The 23,892-nt window shown below is 33.6% G+C and overlaps 1 protein-coding gene across 1 annotated transcript in view; it reads right to left on the bottom strand.

The window, feature by feature from the left end:
- LOC136035628 (uncharacterized) overlaps positions 1–23,892 on the bottom strand; it is a 75,755-nt gene that overhangs the window by 13,779 nt on the left and 38,084 nt on the right. Inside the window, exons 4-6 of the mRNA XM_065717522.1 lie at positions 23,591–23,693; positions 21,594–21,784; positions 13,836–13,969 (exon numbers count right to left, since the gene is read on the bottom strand). Coding sequence (XP_065573594.1) covers positions 13,836–13,969; positions 21,594–21,784; positions 23,591–23,693 — 428 coding nt within the window. The remainder of the gene's footprint in view (positions 1–13,835; positions 13,970–21,593; positions 21,785–23,590; positions 23,694–23,892) is intronic.

Below are 23,892 nucleotides of genomic sequence, written 5' to 3'. Positions count from 1 at the left end.
CCTCGCTCTTTACGGTTAAAGTTTTTAATTGTTTTAAAAATTAGAATTGTGGTAAAGAGTCAAACTTAAGCGTAAAGAGCGAGGGATTGCGGAGGGGAAAACCCATTTCATATATGGAGTAATCTCTGTTCGTTTTAAGTTTTAATGTCGCTCCTTACTTTCAGTTAAAAAAACTAGTTTCTTTTTATTTAAATTCTGAACATTTTTGAATTAATGCATGTTTAATTTTGGCTCTCCGCACATAAATTATTAAAATGAAATTTGCATACTAATTCTCTTTTCGGGTAAACGGCTTTCTCTTAATTTTGATCAGACGATTTTGAGAAATAAGGAGTGGGGAAGGAGGCGTAGTTGCCCTCCAATTTTTTGGTTACTTAAAAAGGCAACTAGAACTTTTAATTTTTAACGAACGTTTTATTAGTAAAATATATACGTAACTTAAGAATTAACGTACGTAAAAAACTTTTATATTCGTATATTTTTATTATGTATAAGCTGTTGGGGTGGAACTTCGCGCCACCCCAACACCTAGTTGGTGGGGGCGCTTCGCCCCCCAAGCCTCCCCGAAGGCGTAAGTCGTTACGCGCCTTTGTAGTTGTGTCCCTGTGTCCCACCTGTGAATAGATATATATATATATCTATCTATATATATAAAAATAAGTTGTCTGTGTGTGTGTGTCTGTCGAGTGACGTCATGTTTGTGTGTCGACTGACGTCGTGTTTTCGACTGATAAAATTACAGACCGGGACATCAGGACACAAATGACGACCGGGACACCATAGGGAATATAAATGACGACCGGGACACTCAAAGAGAAAGCGACCGGGACACAAGGAGTGTTCGATTAGCAATCACCATCAACAAAGCACCGGGACACAAATGACGACCGGGACACAGGGAGTATAAATGACGACCAGGACATAAGTAAAAAAAACTAAAAAAACTAAAAAAAAAGGTAAAAACTACAAAAAAACTAAAAAGAAAAAAAAACTAAAAACTAATAAAAAAACTAAAAAAGCTAAAAAACTAAAAAAACTAAAAAAGAAAAAAAAAAGAAAAAAAAGAAAAAAAATGAAAAATAAAGGAGAAAAACAAAACTAAAAAAATAAAATAAAAAAAAACTAAAAAGAAAAAAAGAGGAAAAATACAAATTTTTTTTTATCATATACAATTTCAAAAACGAATGTATATACAGACCGGGACACCGGGATACAAATGACGACCGGGACACAGGGAATATAAATGACGACCGGGACACAGGGAACCAACTACAACGGGGACGCCGGGGGGCACAGGGGGATATATAAATGACGACAGGGACACAGGGAATGTTCGATTAGCAATCACCATCAACAAATCTCAAGGGCAATCATTAGAATCATGAGGTATAACTAAAAAAAACTAAAAAAAGTAAAAAATTAAAAACTAAAAAAAAAGACCAATTCAAAAACGAATGTATATACAGACCGGGACACCGGAACACAAATGACGACCGGGACACCGGGACACAAGGAATATAAATGACGCCCGGGACACTCAAAGAGAAATCACAGACTGGGACACCGGGACACAAATGACGACCGGGACACAGGGAATATAAATGACGACCGGGACACAGGGACGCAACTACAACGGGGACGCCGGGGGGCACAGGGGGATATATAAATGACGACGGCGACACAGGGAATGGTCGATTAGCAATCACCATCAACAAAGCTCAAGGGCATGAATACGGATTGTTTTCCCATGGACCATTATCGTTGCATGTTCAAGAGTCGGTAAACCTGACAATCTATTTATATGCACAGACAATGGGACAGCAAATTATGTTGTATATTCGCAAGTTTTACGTAGTTAAAAACATATATATATATATATATATATATATATATATATATATATATATATATATATATATATATATATTTCACAGGTGGGACATAGGGACACAACTACAATGGTACGTAACTAATATGGCGCGTAACGACTTACGCGCGGGGGGCTGGGGTTGGCGAAGCTCCCCCACCAACTAGGTGTTGGGGTGGCGCTTCGCGCCACCCCAACAGCTAGTATATATATATATATATATATATATATATATATATATATACATATATATATATATATATATATATATATATATATATATATATATATATATATATATATATATATATATATATATGTTTTTAACCACGTAAAACTTGCGAATATACAACATTCTTCGCTGTCCCATTGTCTGCGCATATAAATAGATTGTCAGGTTTACTGACTCTTGAACATGCAACATAAAATTGTCCATGGGAAAAACAATCTGTATTCTGATCTATACCTCATTATTCTAATGATTGCCCTTGAGCTTTGTTGATGGTGATTGCTAATCGAACATTCCCTGTGTCCCCGTCGTCATTTATATATCCCCCTGTGCCCCCCGGCATCCCCGTTGTAGTTGTGTCCCTGTTTCCCGGTCGTCATTTATATGTCCCGGTCGTGATTTGTGTCCCGGTGTCCAAGTCTGTAATTTCTCTTTGAGTGTCCCGGTCGTCATTTATATTCCCTGTGTCCCGGTCGTCATTTGTGGCCCCGTGTCCCGGTCTGTAATTTCATCAGTTGACAAACATGACGTCAGTCGACAAACAACTTAATGACGACATACAGCTCAATCCTTATAATGACGTCAGTCGACACACAAACATGACGTTAGTCGACAGACACACAAACAAACAACTTATTTTCATAGATATAGATATGAGGGGTTTGTCCCCGGGTTAATACCTCGCTCTTTATACTAAATCTTAAGTTTTGTCCCAATTCTTTAAGAATGACCCCTGAAACAGAAAGGCCGTAGAATAAGTAGTTGAAATTACTAAAAATACTTTAGCATAAAGAGCGATGTATTTATCTCCTCCTAAATACCTCGCTCTTTATGCTAAAGTATTTTTAGAACCCCTCATATGCTTAATAATCTCTGTTCGTTTTAAGTTTTAATGCTACTCCTTACTTTCAATTGAAAAACGTTTTCATGTTTATTTTTTCATTGTTTTTTTATAGTAATGCTAGCAAATCCTGCGCCCTTTTCATTGAGTTTCTTTTCCCCCATGACATATTCCTCCAAGAAAAGATACCCCCACATAGCCCCCTCCCCTCAACCCAACCCCCCAAAGCAAAAGAATCCCCCTGAAAATGTCTGTACACTTCCCAATAACCATTGCTGTATGTAAACACTCGTCAAAGTTTGTAACTTGCAGACATTGATTTTGATGTTAGTGCCTACGCATTGGACTTTCCGGGTATAATCGAGTTTAATCAGCTAGGAAAATCGCAAACTGTAAGAGTTATTTTTCAAACAGAAGAACACCTGTATTTTCACATCACACATGGTATCAAATTCGGTTATGAGCTTTTCCGAGTGGAACGTGATCGTATTCAGCCTAGGTGGTGTTTTAAATGTCAAAGTTTTAACCATGTTCAAAATCAATGTAAATCTGTATGTTTCAAATGTGCCCGATGTAGCGGTAATCACATTTCGACTAAAAACTCCCCATGTCAAGCGCCAGTTAAATGCTCCAGTTTTGTCTCGGATAATCATCCAGTTTACAGCTTTAGGTGTCCGATTTTAAAGAAATTTTGTAAATGAATGTATTACTTCGTGTTACGTCCTTTAATTCAAATGGTGTGTTAGGGACATTACCTGTACTTCATAGTTTTTTGAATGAAAAATCATCGTTATTATGTCTTCAAGAACACCACCTCCTTGATCATTCGTTGAATCTGCTTTCTAGTTTGTCTACTTAGCATGATATTTTTGCTGTTCCCACTTCACCGACTGGTGGGTGTCCTTCTGGTGGCTTAGCTACTATTTTACCCAAGTCTCTTAAAGCAGCTATTCTAGCAATTGATAAAAAATTTGTAGCTTGTAGTTTTTCAAACGTAGTTTTAGTTAATTGTTACTTTCCGACTGATTACCATGATGATATTTCTTTTGATGCATTTACTCAATGCTGTTTTAATCTTAGTCGTTTTGTCTCTAGTTTACAGTCGAATTTGCGTACTTATATTTTAGCTGATTTTAACTGTGATCCAAATATAGCGAATGAAAGGGGTACAATTTTATCATCTTGTCTTCCTAATTCTTTTGTTTTACCGAAGTCCCATGATTTTACTTATATTCATTGGAGTGGTGGTACAACTAATATTGATCATTGTTTTTTCTTCTAACCCAAGTGATCCTTTGCCTGTGGTTATCGTAATCGAAGATTTCCCCGTTAGTGACCACTTGCCGCTTCAGTTATTTTTACCCCCTTTGCCTTCTCGTCCTTCCCCAGTTCGTTTTTCGGGTAATAAGCTTCCTAAATTTTTTGATCGGGTTGATTGGAATCCAAATTTTAAACCGCTTTACCCAGAAAGAGTTGGGACTTTAATTGATAAAGTTTTTATTCCTGATAGTTTGGATTCAATGGACAGTAATCCCTCTTTGACTATTAATTGTCTTTATTTTGAATTAATCCATTGCTTAAAGTATGGTGCTGTGGCAGTTTTTCCTACTAACAGGATAAGATTGGGCGCGCAGAAACCTTTTTGGAGCCTCAATCCGTTTTTGGTAAATTCTAATAAGGCGGCAAAACAAGCGTATTGGGAATAACGGGCGCTTGGTAAGCCTAGGGACTCGCATCCAGCTTTTTTGCTAATGAAACAGAGAAAGACCGAATTCCAAGCGGAGCTTCGTCGTCATAATAACCTGATCATGGAGGAAGCTTCTTCAAACATTGATAACGACAAGGACAAGAATCTCCTTTGGAATGTTCTCCGAGGCAATAGGTGGACTAACATGCCTGATACTAATTCCACACCATCGCTAAAGAGTGGGAAAATTATTTTTCAAAGTTGTCGACTTCGCACGATTCTAACAGTGTTGTGTTGCAATTAGATGAAAAGAATTTTTCAACTGATTACATGATTTCTGAGGATATGTTATGTAAGGCAATCAAATCAATAAAGGAGCAGTCGGCTAAAGATCATGATGGTGTATTTGCTAATCACCTTAAACTTGCTCCTTCTTCTTTTCTTATTACTCTACTAACATTTTTCAACCTTTTACTTATTACTGGCTTAGTACCATCGTCATTCTATATTGGCACTGTTACGCCTATTCCTAAGAGCGGGAAAAAAGACTTGTCATCTTGTAGTTCCTGGAGGCCAATTACTAGGGGTTCTATGATTGGGAAAGTGTTTGAGTTGTGTTTGAAGGATCTTCTTGAAATTCTTGACACTGGTTCTAATCAAGTTGGTTTCAAGAGAGGTTTGGGATGTGACCACGCCCATGCATCTTTCAGCAAAGTTATTCAAGAAGCGAGAATCTCTGGTCAACCGCTATACGCCCTCTTGATTGATATCAAAGGGGCCTTTGATAACATTTCTCATGCATCTGCTCTGCTCAGTTTAATCCATGCTGGATTGCCCCTAGTTGTCATACGAGTCCTTCGCTCTTGGTATTCTGGCTTAAAGATCTGTATCTGTCCGAGTTCGTCTTCATCTCAGTCCAAATTAATTCAAGTGGGTAAAGGAATTAGACAAGTAGGAATCATTTCTCCTTATATATTCAATTCATGTTTAGCTACTGCCCTTAATTCTCTTTTCTGCTCTTTTGTTGCATTATCTCGAGATCTGTCTTACATTGCATATGCTGATGACATTATCCTTCTAAGCCGGTCCAAGTCTAGTCTTGTTTCTAATTTTAATATTTGAATTAATTGTTTAAAAGGTTTAGGCCTTTCTATCAGTTCTGAAAAATGTCAATTTTTTGTTGTAAATTGTTTAGAGGATAATGTCAGGGCGACTCTCGATTGCGGCAATGGTGTTATTTTCCAGTCGTCGCCAATGGTCACTTATTTGGGATTATGTTATGCTGCTTCGAAAAGAGATTTTAAACCAGTCCTGGCTCAGAATGTTCAGATGAAATTACGCAAGGCATTTGGTCTTTTAATTCGTTTTCGGGGTCTTTATCGTCAGGACGTCCTTGGTCGTATATATAGCGCTGTCGCTCTGCCTCACGTATTGTTCCCGTCCCTCCTCTTCCGTAATTTCAGACCTTCTGATCTTTCGCCCATTAAAGTTTCTTATTTTGAACTTTGTAAATTTTTACTTGGTTTCCCCCTTTCTTTTAGTAACACTGAGATTTTTAAAGCTTAAAGTGAAGGATCCTGTAGTCTGTGTACAGAAAAATATAAAACATTTGAAGATAAGGGAAAAATTATCCTTTTAAGCCACAATTTACTTTATATTATATTGTAGCCTGCTCCTCATTTTTTGAGGAAAATGAAGAAAATAAAATAAATAATAAATAAATAAATACCCGTTGGATAGAAACGAATTTTAATATACCCATTTGTTACGAGTTTTAGTACGAATATACGAATTTTGTTCAACATGTTTTAATATACTCGAATTGATACACCCGTTTGTTTGACAAAATTCCAGATTTCCTTAGGGTTAAATGAAAAAGTTTTCTCGGATGAGAGCGAAGAGCAGCACTAAAACTTGAGGTGAAGATAACTTATTCTGATATTAGAGAGGCTACGTTCTTCCCAACCCCCTGCCTTTCTTGCTAAAGTTTTACAATGCTTTAAAGATGCTTTCTAATTTAATGGACCTCGTGTCTTAGCAGTCATTCTTAAAAATTAGGACAAAAAGCAAAGTTTAGTTTAAAGAGCGAGGGATTGAGGAGTAAGTATCCTCCGTGGTATTTAGAATAATCTATACTCATTTTAGATTTAATGTCACTCTTTACTTTCATTCGAGTGACTTGAATTATTATATTGAGTTCATATTCACTTTTTAAAGTCTTCTCGAGACTATCCTAATTGCAAAAAAACTACACCCCCTCAACTTGACGTTTTCAATCAAGGTTTAAATTTTGCACAGCAATGGTTGGAGAAAAAGATCTTATTTAATATATTGCTGATAGAACGTTCAGGATTTCTTTTCAATTTCAATCAAGATGATACCTCTTTTCGTGGGAATGTTTAAACTCCTTGTTTTAAATGTGTGTAGAGCTTCATATGCTAATAGTTTTAATGAGTGATTAAAATATATACATTTACTTGGTTGGAATCAGCATGAATAATATATTGTTGCATCTGTTCTAATCCAAATAATTGACAAGGTTACCCTTAACTATCAGTTTTTCGCCCCGAGCCGTCCGTTTGACTATAGGCTCTCCTAGATGTGAAATAGGTTTACTATTCCTTCCTTCAACTCCTGCTTTGTAAGTTTAATGTTCGTAAAACAATACTTCGATAGTGATATTCATCCTCGAAAAAACATGCACTCGTCAAATATTTATTTGCAAAAGAGAAATGCTATTATTTAAATTATGTGAAAACAAAGCTCCTGGTAATATCTGCCATCCCCCATCCCACCCAAAGAAATATCCGATGACGCTCGTGATGCACCTATTCACTTTTCCACCCCTATGCCGGTAGGCATGTGATTATAGTCTTTTATGCTACATAAAAAAAAGATCTTTGCAACGGGAGGGTTATTAAAGACAGTACCTTTCAGCTCCGTTATTAACGGCAAGATTATAAGCACACCCTGGAACCAGGAGGGAGTATTCTGATACGAATTCTTCAGGGTAAAGAATCATTGTCTATGAAACTGGAAAGCAGAGGGTATGAGAAAGCTGTAAGCACAGGAACTGGCGCTAGCAATGAAAAGCACTTGGTGACTCTTGACTTTTTTCCAGTGTAGCAACAAGAATAATTATTTCAATTGATGTAATCTATATATATAAAAATAAGTTGTCTGTGTGTGGATCAGGTGACGTCATGTTTGTCCGCATATGACGTCTGAATTATTTCACACTAATACAAAAGAAGAAAAAAACTAAAAAAGGTAAAAACTACAAAAAAAACTAAAAAGAAAAAAAAACTAAAAAAGCTAAAAAACTAAAAAAAACTAAAAAAAGGTAAAAATCTAATAACTAAAAAAAAACTGAAAAAAATAAAAAAAGGCAAAAACTACAAAAAAATAAAAACTAATAAAAAAACTAAAAAAGCTAAAAAACTAAAAAAACTAAAAAAAACTAAAAAAAGGTAAAAAACTAAAAAAAACTAAAAACTAAAAAAGAAAAAAACTAAAAAAAGGAAAAAACTGAAAAATAAAAGAGAAAAAGAAAACTAAAAAAATATGAATAAATATATATAAAAATAAGTTGTTTGTGGGTTATGTCTGTCTGTCTGTCTGTCGAGTGACGTCGTGTTTGTCCGCATATGACGTCTGAATTATTTCACACTAATACAAAAGAAGAAAAAAAAACTAAAAAAGGTAAAAACTACAAAAAAAACTAAAAAGAAAAAAAACTAAAAAAGCTAAAAAACTAAAAAAAACTAAAAAAAGGTAAAAAACTAAAAACTAAAAAAAACTGAAAAAACTAAAAAAAGGCAAAAACTAAAAAAAAACTAAAAACTAATAAAAAAACTAAAAAAGCTAAAAAACTAAAAAAACTAAAAAAACTAAAAAAAGGTAAAAAACAAAAAAAAACTAAAAACTAAAAAAGAAAAAACTAAAAAAAGGAAAAAACTGAAAAATAAGAGAAAAAGAAAAGTAAAAAAATATTAATAAATATAAAAAATATAAATATAAATATAATATAAATTAGCAATCAACAAAGCACCGAGACACAAATGACGACCGGGACACAGGGAGTATAAATGACGACCAGGACATAAGTAAAAAAAAAAAACTAAAAAAACTAAAAAAATGGTAAAAACTACAAAAAAACTAAAAACTAATAAAAAAACTAAAAAATCTAAAAATCTAAATAAACTAAAAAAGAAAAAAAAGAAAAAAGGAAAAAAATAAAGGAGAAAAACAAAACTAAAAAACGAATGTATATACAGACCGGGACACCGGGATACAAATGACGACCGGGACACAGGGAATATAAATGACGACCGGGACACAGGGACACAACTACAATGGGGACGCCGGGGGGCACAGGGGGATATAAATGACGACCGGGACACCGGGAAGAGAAATCACAGACTGGAACACCGGGACACAAATGACGACCGGGACACAGGGAATATAAATGACGACCGGGACACAGGGACATAACTACAAAGGGGACGCCGGGGTGCACAGGGGGATATATAAATGACGATGGCGACTCAGGGAATGGTCGATTAGCAATCACCATCAACGAAGCTCAAGGGCAATCATTAGAATCATGAGGTATAGATCTGAATACGGATTGTTTTCCCATGGACCATTATATGTTGCATGTTCAAGAGTCGGTAAACCTGACAATCTATTTATATGCACAGACAATGGGACAGCAAAGAATGTTGTATATTCGCAAGTTTTACGTAGTTAAAAACATATATATATATATATATATATATATATATATATATATATATATATATATATATATATATATATATATATATATATATATATATATATATATATATATATATATATATATATATATATATATATATATATATATATATATATATATATATATATATATATATATATATATATATATATATATATATATATATCTATCTATATTCACAGGTGGGACACAGGGACACAACTACAATGGCGCGTAACTAATATGGCGCGTAACGACTTACGCGCGCGGGGGGGCTTGGGGGGGGGGCACGAAGCGCCCCCACCAACTAGGTGTTGGGGTGGTGCGAAGCGCCACCCCAACAGCTAGTCTATATATATAAAAATAAGTTGTCTGTGTGTGGATCTGTGGATGGATCAGGTGACGTCATGTTTGTCCGCATATGACGTCTGAATTATTTCACACTAATACAAAAGTAGAAAAAAACTAAAAAAGGTAAAAACTACAAAAAAAACTAAAAAGAAAAAAAAACTAAAAAAGCTAAAAAACTAAAAAAAACTAAAAAAAAGGTAAAAATCTAATAACTAAAAAAAAACTGAAAAAAATAAAAAAAAGGCAAAAACTACAAAAAAAATAAAAACTAATAAAAAAACTAAAAAAGCTAAAAAACTAAAAAAACTAAAAAAAACTAAAAAAAAGTTAAAAAACTAAAAAAAACTAAAAACTAAAAAAGAAAAAAACTAAAAAAAAGGAAAAAACTGAAAAATAAAAGAGAAAAAGAAAACTAAAAAAATATGAATAAATATATATAAAAATAAGTTGTTTGTGGGTTATGTCTGTCTGTCTGTCTGTCGAGTGACGTCGTGTTTGTCCGCATATGACGTCTGAATTATTTCACACTAATACAAAAGAAGAAAAAAAACTAAAAAAGGTAAAAACTACAAAAAAAACTAAAAAGAAAAAAAACTAAAAAAGCTAAAAAACTAAAAAAATTAAAAAAAGGTAAAAAACTAAAAACTAAAAAAAAACTGAAAAAACTAAAAAAAGGCAAAAACTAAAAAAAAACTAAAAACTAATAAAAAAACTAAAAAAGCTAAAAAACTAAAAAAACTAAAACAACTAAAAAAAGGTAAAAAACAAAAAAAACTAAAAACTAAAAAAGAAAAAACTAAAAAAAAGGAAAAAACTGAAAAATAAGAGAAAAAGAAAACTAAAAAAATATTAATAAATATAAAAAATATAAATATAAATATAATATAAATTAGCAATCAACAAAGCACCGAGACACAAATGACGACCGGGACACAGGGAGTATAAATGACGACCAGGACATAAGTAAAAAAAAAAACTAAAAAAACTAAAAAAATGGTAAAAACTAAAAACTAATAAAAAAACTAAAAAATCTAAAAATCTAAATAAACTAAAAAAGAAAAAAAAGGAAAAAGGAAAAAAATAAAGGAGAAAAACAAAACTAAAAAACGAATGTATATACAGACCGGGACACCGGGATACAAATGACGACCGGGACACAGGGAATATAAATGACGACCGGGACACAGGGACACAACTACAATGGGGACGCCGGGGGGCACAGGGGGATATAAATGACGACCGGGACACCGGGACACAAGGAATATAAATGACGCCCGGGACACTCAAAGAGAAATCACAGACTGGAACACCGGGACACAAATGACGACCGGGACACAGGGAATATAAATGACGACCGGGACACAGGGACATAACTACAAAGGGGACGCCGGGGTGCACAGGGGGATATATAAATGACGATGGCGACTCAGGGAATGGTCGATTAGCAATCACCATCAACAAAGCTCAAGGGCAATCATTAGAATCATGAGGTATAGATCTGAATACGGATTGTTTTCCCATGGACCATTATATGTTGCATGTTCAAGAGTCGGTAAACCTGACAATCTATTTATATGCACAGACAATGGGACAGCAAAGAATGTTGTATATTCGCAAGTTTTACGTAGTTAAAAACATATATATATATATATATATATATATATATATATATATATATATATATATATATATATATATATATATATATATATATATATATATATATATATATATATATATATATATATATATATATATATTATATATATATATATATATATATATATATATATATATATATATATATATATATATATATATATATATATATATATATATATATATTCACAGGTGGGACATAGGGACACAACTACAATGGCGCGTAACTAATATGGCGCGTAACGACTTACGCGCGCGGGGGGGCTTGGGGGGGGCGCGAAGCGCCCCCACCAACTAGGTGTTGGGGTGGCGTGAAGCGCCACCCCAACAGCTAGTTAATAATAATAATAAGTGTCTGATCTCAGTTCCTAACAAAAACAGTTAAGAAACTTGAAAAATGCCCGTGTTGCCCAACGCTTGATAGTGTTGATAGTTTTTGGTCAAGACTAGTGCAAGTTTCCACTTTCATAAGTTACCCATACTCTCTTAAACTGGAAAGCACAATGTAAAGCAGCATAATCCTGTAGTAGCATAATATTTTTAGGCATGAATATGTTACGAATCAGAGGTAATAGGCTTGAGACTGTCTGTGCAGGGTTTCGACTCTTGTTGATACAAAAGATCGCCGATTGCTGAAAACCATGTCGTGACCAAGAAGGGCCCAGGATGGTAGAAAACTCTCCTTTATTTCAGCATGATATCCTATGGTTATTAAAAAGGCCAATAGCTCATTTGATTTTCTTTCTGCTGAGTATTCTTCCAATATATCAAACCAATGGTTCGTGATAACTCTTGGGACTAAAACTACAAACAAGTAGTCATGCATCCGTGACCATTCTTGTCGAAAAAAAAAAGAAGGCAGAATTTCGTATTTTTGTAGACAAGGATTTGGAACGTCTACAGTATGTTTTTCGTATATGGTGTATTCGACGGCGTAATTTTCATCGAAATCACTCATCCTCTATGGGTTGCTTTTTCCCTTTTTCAACTACTGGACATATTTTTTCAGGCTCTTAACATTTGATGGATGACTTAAACTTAAAGAGATTTACCCGCTTGAAATCATCACAAAGATACAGCTCTTTAAGTGTATATAATGTGAGCCAAATTCCCCTTTTTTAGGTTTTTTTTTACAATTATAGCTTCTCACTTACAGTTTTTTTTATCACCAACTGTCTAATATAAAAATAATATCAAAGTTGATATTTCCATTTAAACCTCATTAAAAACACAGATCTTTAATCACCTGATCCCCCTTTAAATTACCTAAACATGCTCAAGAATTCCACCCCTCTCTGCTTCTCCATCGTTTGTGTCAGTAAGACTATAAATTAACTCCTGTATGTTAAACAAGAATAAAATTTCTACATTAAGAAGGGAACTATCACCCACAGCATCCATATTTAGGCTTAGTTTGAGTGAAACTTAGAAGTTAATTTCTACCTTCACCCCCCCCCACTTCAGTAGCCCTTTTATGTATTGATCTAAAGGCTCGTCAAAAGCTGTACTTTTAAAAAAGCTTATAATTCAAATTAAACGGCCCTTACGTTTCAGGAGCCATTCTTAAATAATTGAAACAAAAAGTGAAATTATAGCATAAAGAGCGAGGTGACGTGAAGGGGGCAGATTCCCCTCATATAGCTAATAATTTATGTTTGTTTTAAGTTTTAATGTTGGTCCTTACTTTTTGTTGAAATTTTTTTTTTTATTTAATTACTGCACTAGGAGCGGACCTAATTCGTAAACAGTAGTGTTTTTTTCAATATGTTTAGCACTAGCCTGAGAGATATCCCAGCACAGGCTCAAGAATTTTATAACTTTGAACTAATAAAATATTTATATGCCAAGTTGATAGGCTCAATAAACATTTTGTAAAACGGAAAAAACAACGAAGGGATTTTACATTAGTTAGATTTTGAGGATTTTTTCGGAATGGAGCAATATGTAAGATGTGAGGGAGGGCTACTGGGTTATAAAGACCAGCGAGTACATGACAGTTGAAAAAGAATTTGCATATAATAACATAGGCATAACTAGCCGCAATTTGACGATTAAGATGGTCAATGAGGTGCGACCTCGTGGGTTGAAGGAAGGACCTGGCTGAGCTTAACGGTTTAGTTATCGGTAAGTTAAGCTTAACGGTAAGTTTTTCGAGTTCTATTAGTAGGGGAGGTAAGCACTTCTTGTTAAACAGAACATTTTCAGACATCTTCGAGTTAAATTGAAACCCAACCTAGGGGTATTCTTTTTGACGGGTGCTGAAAGTTTCACTTATCTGCAGCAGCGTGAGACTGATATTCAAGACTGCATATATATATATATATATATATATATATATATATATATATATATATATATATATATATATATATATATATATATATATATATATATATATATATATATATATACCGTATGGCTATAAGTAAATATAATTACCTGAAAGAGAGGGATATATTCGGCAATACAATTCTATCAAGACCATCAGAAATAACTTTCTCTCGAACCAGAATGAGGACTTCATCAATATAGGCATTGGCATTACCAATTTCTCGAGACTCGTGTTTGAAAACCTAAAAATGACAAAAAAATAATTTAAGGTTCTTAAAACCATGCATAAAAGCTAAATAGGTATTATATGTTGATCTAGTTTCAAGGGATGTAGTTTAAGGGCTTAAAGATTTTTTGGGGGACAGTAGGAGTTTCAGAGGCCAAAAAGGCTGTTCTAAAAGTCGTTGCAAACAAAAGATGCATATATTTAAGTAATTAATCATATTTCTGAAGGATTAACAATGTCAAGTGTATTTTCAGATAGAAATTTAACACACAATAAGAAATAACCCATGTATTGAAAATACTTTAGACGTTAGTCTTTTAGAAAATAAAATAAAAAATAGATCGTTAAGAATTAATACAACCTGATTTGTTTCAAGTTGTATTCCCTTGGTTCTAAGCCTTTAAGTGAGGCGTCTTCTCGGCATGAAACTTTAAAGGTCCATTCACAACAAGATTTTACTAATACAAAAACTTAACTAGCAGCAATTTGAGCCAATCCGAATTTCTCAATAACTAGGCGATGTGCAAAACTAACATAAAACAAAATTAGTACACTCGATTCCTTATTTGTTGCTCCTTTACAGAATAATGGATGGTACCCTGATGTTGCCCCCCCTCCCCCGTGATGGACCCTTATATAACATTTATACTATATTAACTTTGAGTTGTTTCCATATTTTGATCCGTTGTATAACTGTGTCTGCTGTGTAGACTTGAAGTTATCCCGAAATTTTATTTTTATTATAAAAATTAGAGGGCACTGTTAATAAACGAAAATATTTGATCACATATTAATTAATTAATCAAATAAAAATAAGCTAATACAAATCAAACAATTAAAAAAATCTAAATGATGAAAAAAATAATTAAAAAGTAAATAGCTATCTAATTAATGAACTGAAAATAATTTTGTCAGTAAATGCAAATTTTGCCTGATTGAATCAGGCAAATTAGCCTGAGTGACTGATTGAATATTCGATACAAGTACTATTGTAAATGAGTAAAATATACGAATGATAATGGCACGAAACAAGATAATCTGATTAATATAAATAGTCTGCATGTTATAAAGTAAGAATTTCATTGTTTTAGTGTCAACTTTTAGTTTTGTATGTACATCCTAAGGCTAAGAATGGAATCACTGGGGGGGGGGGGAATTATTACAACACGTGACTTCAATCATAAAAAAGAGCATAAGATGGTGTTTTAACATGCCACCTCCTAAAGAATCACTGTCCTACATCTATACCAAACTATGTATGTTTAATGAAAATAATGAAGCCTAAATAAAAAACTTACTAAGACGATCAGGTCAAACTGATATACAATATGCAAGATCTGAAAGAAAAGACATCAAAAAAAGAAATGCGTGGTAGGGCTAGACAAGAATTGAAGAGAGAAAAATAAAAATGAACAAAAATATTAGAACAACAGATAAAAATACAACGTAGACAAGCAAGATCTTCTGATCAAATAGATAAAACTGATATATGTTAAATCAATTAAAACTGATATACAATATGCAAGATCTGAAAGAAAAGACATCCCAAAAAAGAAATGCGTGGTAAGGCTAGACAAGAATTGAAGAGAGAAAAATAAAAATGAACAAAAATATTAGAACAACAGATAAAAATACAACGTAGACAAGCAAGATCTTCTGATCAAATAGATAAAACTGATATGTGTTAAATCAATTAAAATGATATACAATATGCAAGATCTGCAAGAAAAGAGGCAAGCAAGATTTTCTGATAAGACTACTGGCGTATCCCTTCCTAGTATCATAAAAGCTCACTTAAGTTAACATTAAGATCACTTAACATTTGAATAAAAGCCATACCATCAAAGAGGTTAACAGAAGTTAAAAATAGGCTACAATTGAAAGAGGTTAAAAACAGGTTTAAGATAAAAAAAAATGACATTAGTCGGAAAAAATAATGAGAAAATCAAACTGATATACAATTCCCTCCAATATCATAAAATATTCTAGATATTGAATTCTCCTAGCATGAACAATCTTTTTTGAAAAGCGTTTAGAGTTTAAATACATCAATAAACACCCAAAGGAAAAATTACTGATTACCTTGCTAGTTTTTTTTTTTTTTTTTTTTTTTTTTTTTTTTTTTTTTTTTTTTTTTTTTTACAAAAATCTGGATAATATCATATTATTCAGTTCATATTCTGTAATAATCTCGGATCAGTAAGAAAACTCGGTTTTGACACCACGACTTACAGTCTTTCACATTTTCACTTGATTGTCCTAGTAACTAAACAGCTTTTAGGGAATATGCCCCTCAGGGACGACAATTCATATTAATGCAAAATAAAATATATATACAAAAATAATTGGATATTTGATTGAAAATAAGAAAAGAGTTGCTCACTTTGAATAAAAAAGTATACAGCAAAATCTTTATCAGTATGAAAATACACGGTAAAGCAAACATCGCCATTGTTCCCAATGGATACAATAAAAAAGGTGACGCGCAGAATGTGAAACAAGTTCATGTTGTTGATTCTAATGCACACTCGGTGAGTTCAATTCCCCACACTGGCTTATCTCCAAACTAGTTTTGTCTGTCAAAGGAATTGGTTCCTTTGACAGATTTCAATAAGTGGGGAAAAAAGAAGGTTGCTGACAGAACCTTCTAAGTTATTCCAAACTGTACCATTAGGACTTGCAAATATCAAAAAGATTTTAATGTTTAAAAATTTTTACAAGTCTATTAAGAGCTATCAAAAGTTGGCTGTGTATTTATATAGTTGAACTCTGTTTTTTTATTTATTAACGGAGGAAAAGTAAATTAAATTTCTATAATTACTAAGCAAATTATTAAAAACACGTTGAAAAGCGAAGGCTAATTATGATCAACTACAAATTTGTTACCCTTCATTATTCAATTTTTCTCTTTTGCTGTGTTTATACTTCTAAAAAAGACCAGTCCGTCTACTATCCCGATTATGGTTTAAAGCCTTCTCTGGAGGATAATTCCTTTTTGTTATGTCAAAGGCATCCTCTACAACTTAAGTTAGAAAAATCATCAACTATTCAATATATATATATATATATATATATATATATATATATATATATATATATATATATTAACAATCTTGACACATATGTGGGAAGTGACGGGGTTCCAGTTTATGGTAGACAGATAGGGGGCATATATATATATATATATATATATATATATATATATATATATATATATATATATATATATATATATATATATATATATATATATATATATATATATACATATATATATATATATATATATATATATATATATATATATATATATATATATATATATATATATATATATACATATATATATATATATATATATATATATATATATATATATATATATATATATATATATTAACAATCTTGACACATATGTGGGAAGTGACGGGGTTCCAGTTTATGGTAGACAGATAGGGGGCATTCATTTGGAGCTACTACGCTCCTCAAGAAGCTATTACGCGCACCTGAGTCTTACGCAATAGCGCATCTGTAACGGTGAAGTGCACCTACGTCATAGAGTGAGTTTTTTAAACGATGAATATGTTAATTACTTAAAGTCCCAAGGTAATAAGGGGGAACATTCGGAGGCCTACTAAATCAGCGTTTCTTTGGTTGCTACATAGTAGTTTCTTTGATTCTTTAAAAAACCTTCGGGGTCCTACTAAATTGTGTTTTCTTTGGTCGTTATGTTTAAAAACCCACGAGGGCCAGAAAAAACCTTCAGAACCCCTTCAAATAAGATAATGGTCCTTAAATCATCCAATATTTTCGTACTTTACGGTCACAGGCATTTTGTGCCGGCAAACAATGAATTCCCCGCCATTTTATATTAGCAGAACCGTTATAGAGTCTAGACATGCATTGAATTTCCTAGGAACAAAAGCTTGTTGGTAAACAATAGATATCCCGCTATTTCAAGGCAACAGAAATGTCACGTGATCCGTTATTCTTCTACCGGAACTAGGTACTTACCTTTGTCCCTGGGAGCATTAAAATGGGTATTGAACAAACTTCACCATCAGTCTTTTATTAGATCTGGAGCGTGAAAAAAGTTGATTTCTGAAATGGATATGTCTTAAAGATGTCGACAGGTAAGCCTTTATCTATATACCCCCCTCTCCCACCCAAAAAGAGTCAATATTATAGTCAAATTTGAGCTGATATAAATCACTATATTGAATTAACAGCTAAAGTCCTACCCCCTCCCATAAAAAGTTTTATCGCGATAAATATCTAATTTATTGCGTTAAAATATATGCTTTTTCTCATCTGCAATTTCAATATGCTTTTAACTAGCCTGTGGACAGGTTAAATACGAGTAAAATATTATCCATCAACTATTGGGTTTAAGCCTTTAACTACAGCGCATTATCACCACCGGCCTGTTGTTAGCTAATTAAGGAAGTGGGGTGCTTTGATATTTCTCACTGTAATTGTGCAAAAAAGGGTTTTTTTGTATTTCAGTGAAATATATCCTTTGTCTACAAAACTGATGACTTTAGTTAGTTAAATCTTTGCATAAAATGACGCAAAAGCACGGTATATTTACACTAAATCTTTGATTTCGAAGAAAGTAGAGCTAGTTATGATTAATATTTCCTTATGGGGAATGTGATTAGTTCCATTTTAAATGGTCAATATCTATTCAAGGAAATAGAGCATAAATCGAGCGTAAGTTAATTAACAAAAGGGTCACTTCTAATAACTGCTTTGTAAGGTGAAACAAATTCCTTTTTCGCGTGGAATGGTTACATAAATGCAACTTATCTATCCGTTATGCGTTAAATGAGGACGTGGGTAGTATTTTTCACCTATAATTTTCTCTAGCGTAGTCTATTATCATAAGTGCTTCTCATAAAAAAGTTGTCTAAATCTCCCCCCCCAAAAAAAAATCAAGTTCAGCTAGTTTTTGCTATTTTTGAAAGGAGATGGGCTAGGGAAATGAAACGGGTCTTAAGACTTGTCCTGGGAAGTTATTTTGAAGCATGTACCAAGCCTATATTACCACCTTTTAAAATAAATATGTGCGAAGCCTTTGTATTCTCATTTGATTAATGTATTGTGGTCGGAGTTTCAAATTCTCAGACTGGAATTGAAGCATTAAAATTCTCAGACGGCTCGATATGCAAAATTTGTAAAATCCTTTTTCTATAACGTTCTTTGAAAAAGGTTTCTTTTATCATCGTGGGGCTGTGAAAACTACTTCTAATCTTAAATACTTGCATATAAAATTGACAATCTAAGCAGGAGGGCCAATATAGATCTTGCGAAAGGTTTCTTAATAAGATAAAGAAAGGGGAAGTAAGTATGCACCAAGGGTATGAGAGCAAAGGGGATGATTTATTAAAGTTGAATTTTTTTCAGATCTTTTCGCTTATTAAATTTAAAAACACTTATAAAACTTTGGAGCTGAAATGTCAAGATTGTTTTTTCCCTTATTGTAATGTAGAAGGAATAAAAAATCAAAGAAAATATTTACGCTTTGTGAAATTTAATACTTTAAATTTTTCATTTTTGGCTTACCCCCTCACTAAGTTTATGGAGGTCCCTTGAATCCCTATTAAAGTTTATATTCCACTCGTTAATCCCCCTGGCGTTGCACAGCATTTGCTAACATCTGCCCCTATAGTTTCGTATCATTACGTCCTTTTCCCTAAGGGTGGGCAACTTCAAGGTGAATAGGGGGGGGGGGAGATGGGGTTAATTCTGAATGCTAAGAGAAAAATATATATGTTAACCATATATGTCCTTTTCTTATGAAATCTCATATCCATAAATGATCAAATAAGATGTATTTTTACACTGCGTGGGAAACCACGATTTTATTTCTTTATAAGGAAAATTCAGACCAATGCCCGCCTCTGGCAAAGAAACCAAGGATTATAAAATGCGGGGAGAATGCTGCCCATATACACAGTGACTTTTCCAGCTCTTCCGAGCCCCCCCCCCCAAAGGAGGGAGAATAAGGGCCCTTCTATCCTCCATATTGCTTATGGAGGTCCATATTGCTTATTGCTTAGTGAAGCCGCAAGGCCTTCATGACCAACTGTCATAGTGTATTGCAAGAATGCCGTGCCTTCAAGAAAAACGCCCCCCCCCACAAATTAGGGTGATTACGGACCCTTCCGCCCTCCGCAAGCAAGGTAGTGAAGCCTACGGGCCTTCGAGACTAACTCTCATAGTGTATGGCAAGAATGCCGTGCCTTCAGGAACAACGCCCTTCATACGAGGCGAGAATGTGCCCCCTTCGACCCCCTGAAAAGCAGGGAGAAGCCCTCCAACCTAAACGAACATTATACGCCTCCTTCAGCCCCGGAGCCTCATCACAGTCAAGCTGCGGGGCTTTTGAGAGGTGTGCCGCCTGCACAATGTGAAAATGGACTTGCTGTCTCTTTTGGGCCTCCTCAGCCCCACGGCAAAATTTACCGTCTAATAGTAAGTGAAATTCATTGATATTCGTTCATAAAGCTTATTTATCCTCGGTAAATAAAACTTGCAGTTTTTCTAGCTACTGTATATTCTTTTTAGTTTACTATAGGGGTCCTGACTTTGTAGTTGAAGACCCCCTCACTCCTAAGAGAGAAAAATAGATAAATATAATACATTCTATTGTTGAAAACTTAACCTTTTAGGAGACCCTTTTGGAGGAGAGACCCTTTTTGGAGAAGAGAGTTTGAGGCCATTGCCCAATAGGTTTCAATCATAAATACTTCAAGGGAATAACAATTTCATTCTTTTTTCAGGCTCCCGAGAACGATTCTTTCATCAAATTAATTGACAATCTGTTCAATGACCTCCTTGGAGCCCCGACAATGAAGACAACCTTCCCCTGAATAAATTTGGAAGACTCTTTAGAATATTAAGCGTAAAAAGAGGGACCACTTACCCACATTTTATGGAGTAAATTCATAAATTGAATTTATAGCTCGGAGTGTTTGTCTCTATGCGTCTGAAGGATTACTTTGGGGGTCCAATTATGGAATATTTTCTCATCATTAAATCTATAGGTAGTAGTGTGGTCTCAATACACCCGAAGGGTCACCTTGCTCGCTCAAAAACTTTTCAGACTAATATTTTATTCTCTTTCAGCCTAATAGAAATTCTTTCTCAGGATGAAATTCAAAGTGTTTCAATGAACTAATAAGCTCTTATTACTTCTTAGGTTCACATAAAGAAATTACCAAGTACACCAGGACCATATATTGAGAACATTGAGACAGCTATCGTATCAAAACATTGAGACGATTATTCTAATCAGAAGTTCGATACAGTCGATATACGGGCTTAATGTGGTACAACTATATTGCATTGGAACAAATTAAAAGCTTCAGTAAAATAAGATACATTTGGAAAGTTTTTGTACAATCAATTTTTTCGGCACCGGCTGGTTTTATTCTCTCCTTTCAGACTTGGATATGTGTTCAGTTTTTAATTTGTTGAAATTTTTCTTCTTGTTATGGCAAATTTCTAATCTGCTGTTCAGATCATATTAATCTCATGTGGTACAATTTTAGTCAGAAAATTGGTACTGTTTAATGCAAAGCGTTAGCAACACTGGTAGGGTGTTAAAATGTTTCCATGGGTGAATAAATGCATACCTTGATAAGCTCCTTTACTTTAATTGTTAAGAACTTCGAAATGTCAGTGTTGAACTGTCTCATATATTTTTTGAAAATTTCTGACACAAGGTGATTTCTGACAGAGGTTTCGGCATCCAAAGTTGCAAAATATGATCCTAAGCCTTTGCTAGAATGTTCCACAGCAAATTTGCCGATGATGTAGCTTCCACCTAAAATTCAAAATTAAATCTCTTGCCAAATAAAAACTTGTGTGCCTTAAAAAAAAGATAATTTATAATCACCCCATTTGCATGAAAACCAAAGAAAATCAGACATACCTGAAATGTATGTCAAAATTTTTACTTTTTGTTTTAAATACAGTTATCTAGAAATTTGATCACGTAAGGGCTGAAACACAATTTTTCCTAAAGAGAGGGTAATTGTTTAAAGAAACTCTCTAGCCAAAATATAGGCAAAAAACTGGCTCGACTATGCATTTTAAAGCAGAAAATTTGTCATTTGTTCGATATTTTGAATTTTTCCAAAATCAAAACAGCCAACAACGCCATCTCTGCGTCAATTTTCTGGAAGTACGCCAAACACTGCTTCAGATAACCTACCCATTCTTTACGCAAAAACTAAAGTAGAAACTGGCTTCACTTGAGAATTTAATCGTCTTATTTTAACCACTAATTTGGAAAGTAAATAGATTAGCAACTGTTCTTTAAACGTAGGTAGGAGAAAAATTAAATATTTCCACAGGAAGCGGAAGATTGAAAGGGAAGTAACTCCCATCTTATGTAGGGGAACTTATATTTGTATCTAGTTTTAGTATCGTTCTTTGCTTTCATTTTAAAAAATTAACATTTATAGAATTTACTTTGTATTCACTTTAAATTGCAAACTGAGGGTTTGTAATATTTTATTATCGTCGGCACGATTTTAGCAGCAACAATGATCATTTGTGATTGTTTTCATCACTTGTCACTAACTGACGATAGTTTTTGAGGGATAAGGGCTCTATAGAGACCTTTAAGCATGGGGGACTATATCGACTCCCATGTTCAATATTAAATATTTTAAATATTGTGATATGGTGGTATTTCTTCTAAAGTTTGTCAATAAGCCCTTAGACCTAAAATATGGCAATTGTCTTCGGTCAAACCACTCTCACAGATAACACTTTTTTTTAATCTAAATTTCAATAGCATATGGTGAAGCTACTAATCTGCCCCAGTTACGGTGGTATATATATATATATATATATATATATATATATATATATATACTATATACAAACTAAATAAAAGTTTTGCACTTTCGTAGTCAAAACTCTGCAAGGGATCTCTGGGGCATTTATAGTTAAACATGTGCAGTCATATGGGATTAGGGAAGGTGCCCCTCCCCCTCATAATTTTAATTCATCAAGTTGCTTTTGAAGGGTATCCTTAGACGAAATTCAATCATTTAGAATCACCATAAAATTGGAATTCTTTGTGTTTTTAATTAAGGTCCGTTTGGAAGAGTCCAACCATTCTTGCAGATAATATTTTTTCTGGATTTAAGTTTCAATAGCATATGATGAAGTTCACTGGCAAACTAATTTGTGCCAGTGGTATTTACGTTCTAAAAGTTAAATTTATTTTCAGAAAATGCATATTCTACTCTATTTTTCGACATAGTTACCAAGGTTTTGAAACACATGCCATACCTCTCAATTAATTTGAAAGTAAAATTTTAATGAGAACTAGCAGCCGCATTCAATAGCTTAGATTTCACTGTTGTTTTACGTCGTTGTCATCTTTTTAACTGTTGCCACTGAGGTGAAAACTTGAGACGAAACATGTATTTTGTAGTTTTTTATTGAGATCATTCACCTTGCCAGCAGCATTTTTTGTTAAAGGATCATTTTTGGATAGGTGACTGGGATTGGAAAATTGAACGCTCAGATTAGCTCTCCATTCAAAGCTAGTCCTGCTGCTAGCAGGGTGAATTGTGTCAATCCAGACGAGGCTTTGGTATGACCTATTAGTTACCTTGAACTTGGTACGAAGCTTTTGCCGTAAATATAACTTCTGATCCTTTCAGAGCAAAGAAGCTGTTTGTACTAGTTTTGCCAATGAGTACATCAATTTCACCCTTGAAAAAGAAAAAACCAATAGAATAAACATCGAAAATAGTTTTTTAAAAGTTTCAGAGTTAAAAACTGTCAAATCCCAGTTATTCATTATGTAACCCATCTATCAATTTTCATTTGTAAAACAACACAAGCGTTAGCTGAATCCATTATAAATAACCGTATAATAAATGCGACTGCATTTTATAACTTAATTCTACA

The sequence above is a fragment of the Artemia franciscana genome, chromosome 14 (genome assembly GCF_032884065.1).
Source record: "Artemia franciscana chromosome 14, ASM3288406v1, whole genome shotgun sequence".
NCBI classification, from domain to species: domain Eukaryota; kingdom Metazoa; phylum Arthropoda; class Branchiopoda; order Anostraca; family Artemiidae; genus Artemia; species Artemia franciscana.
This window is presented reverse-complemented; position numbering and strand designations above follow the sequence as displayed.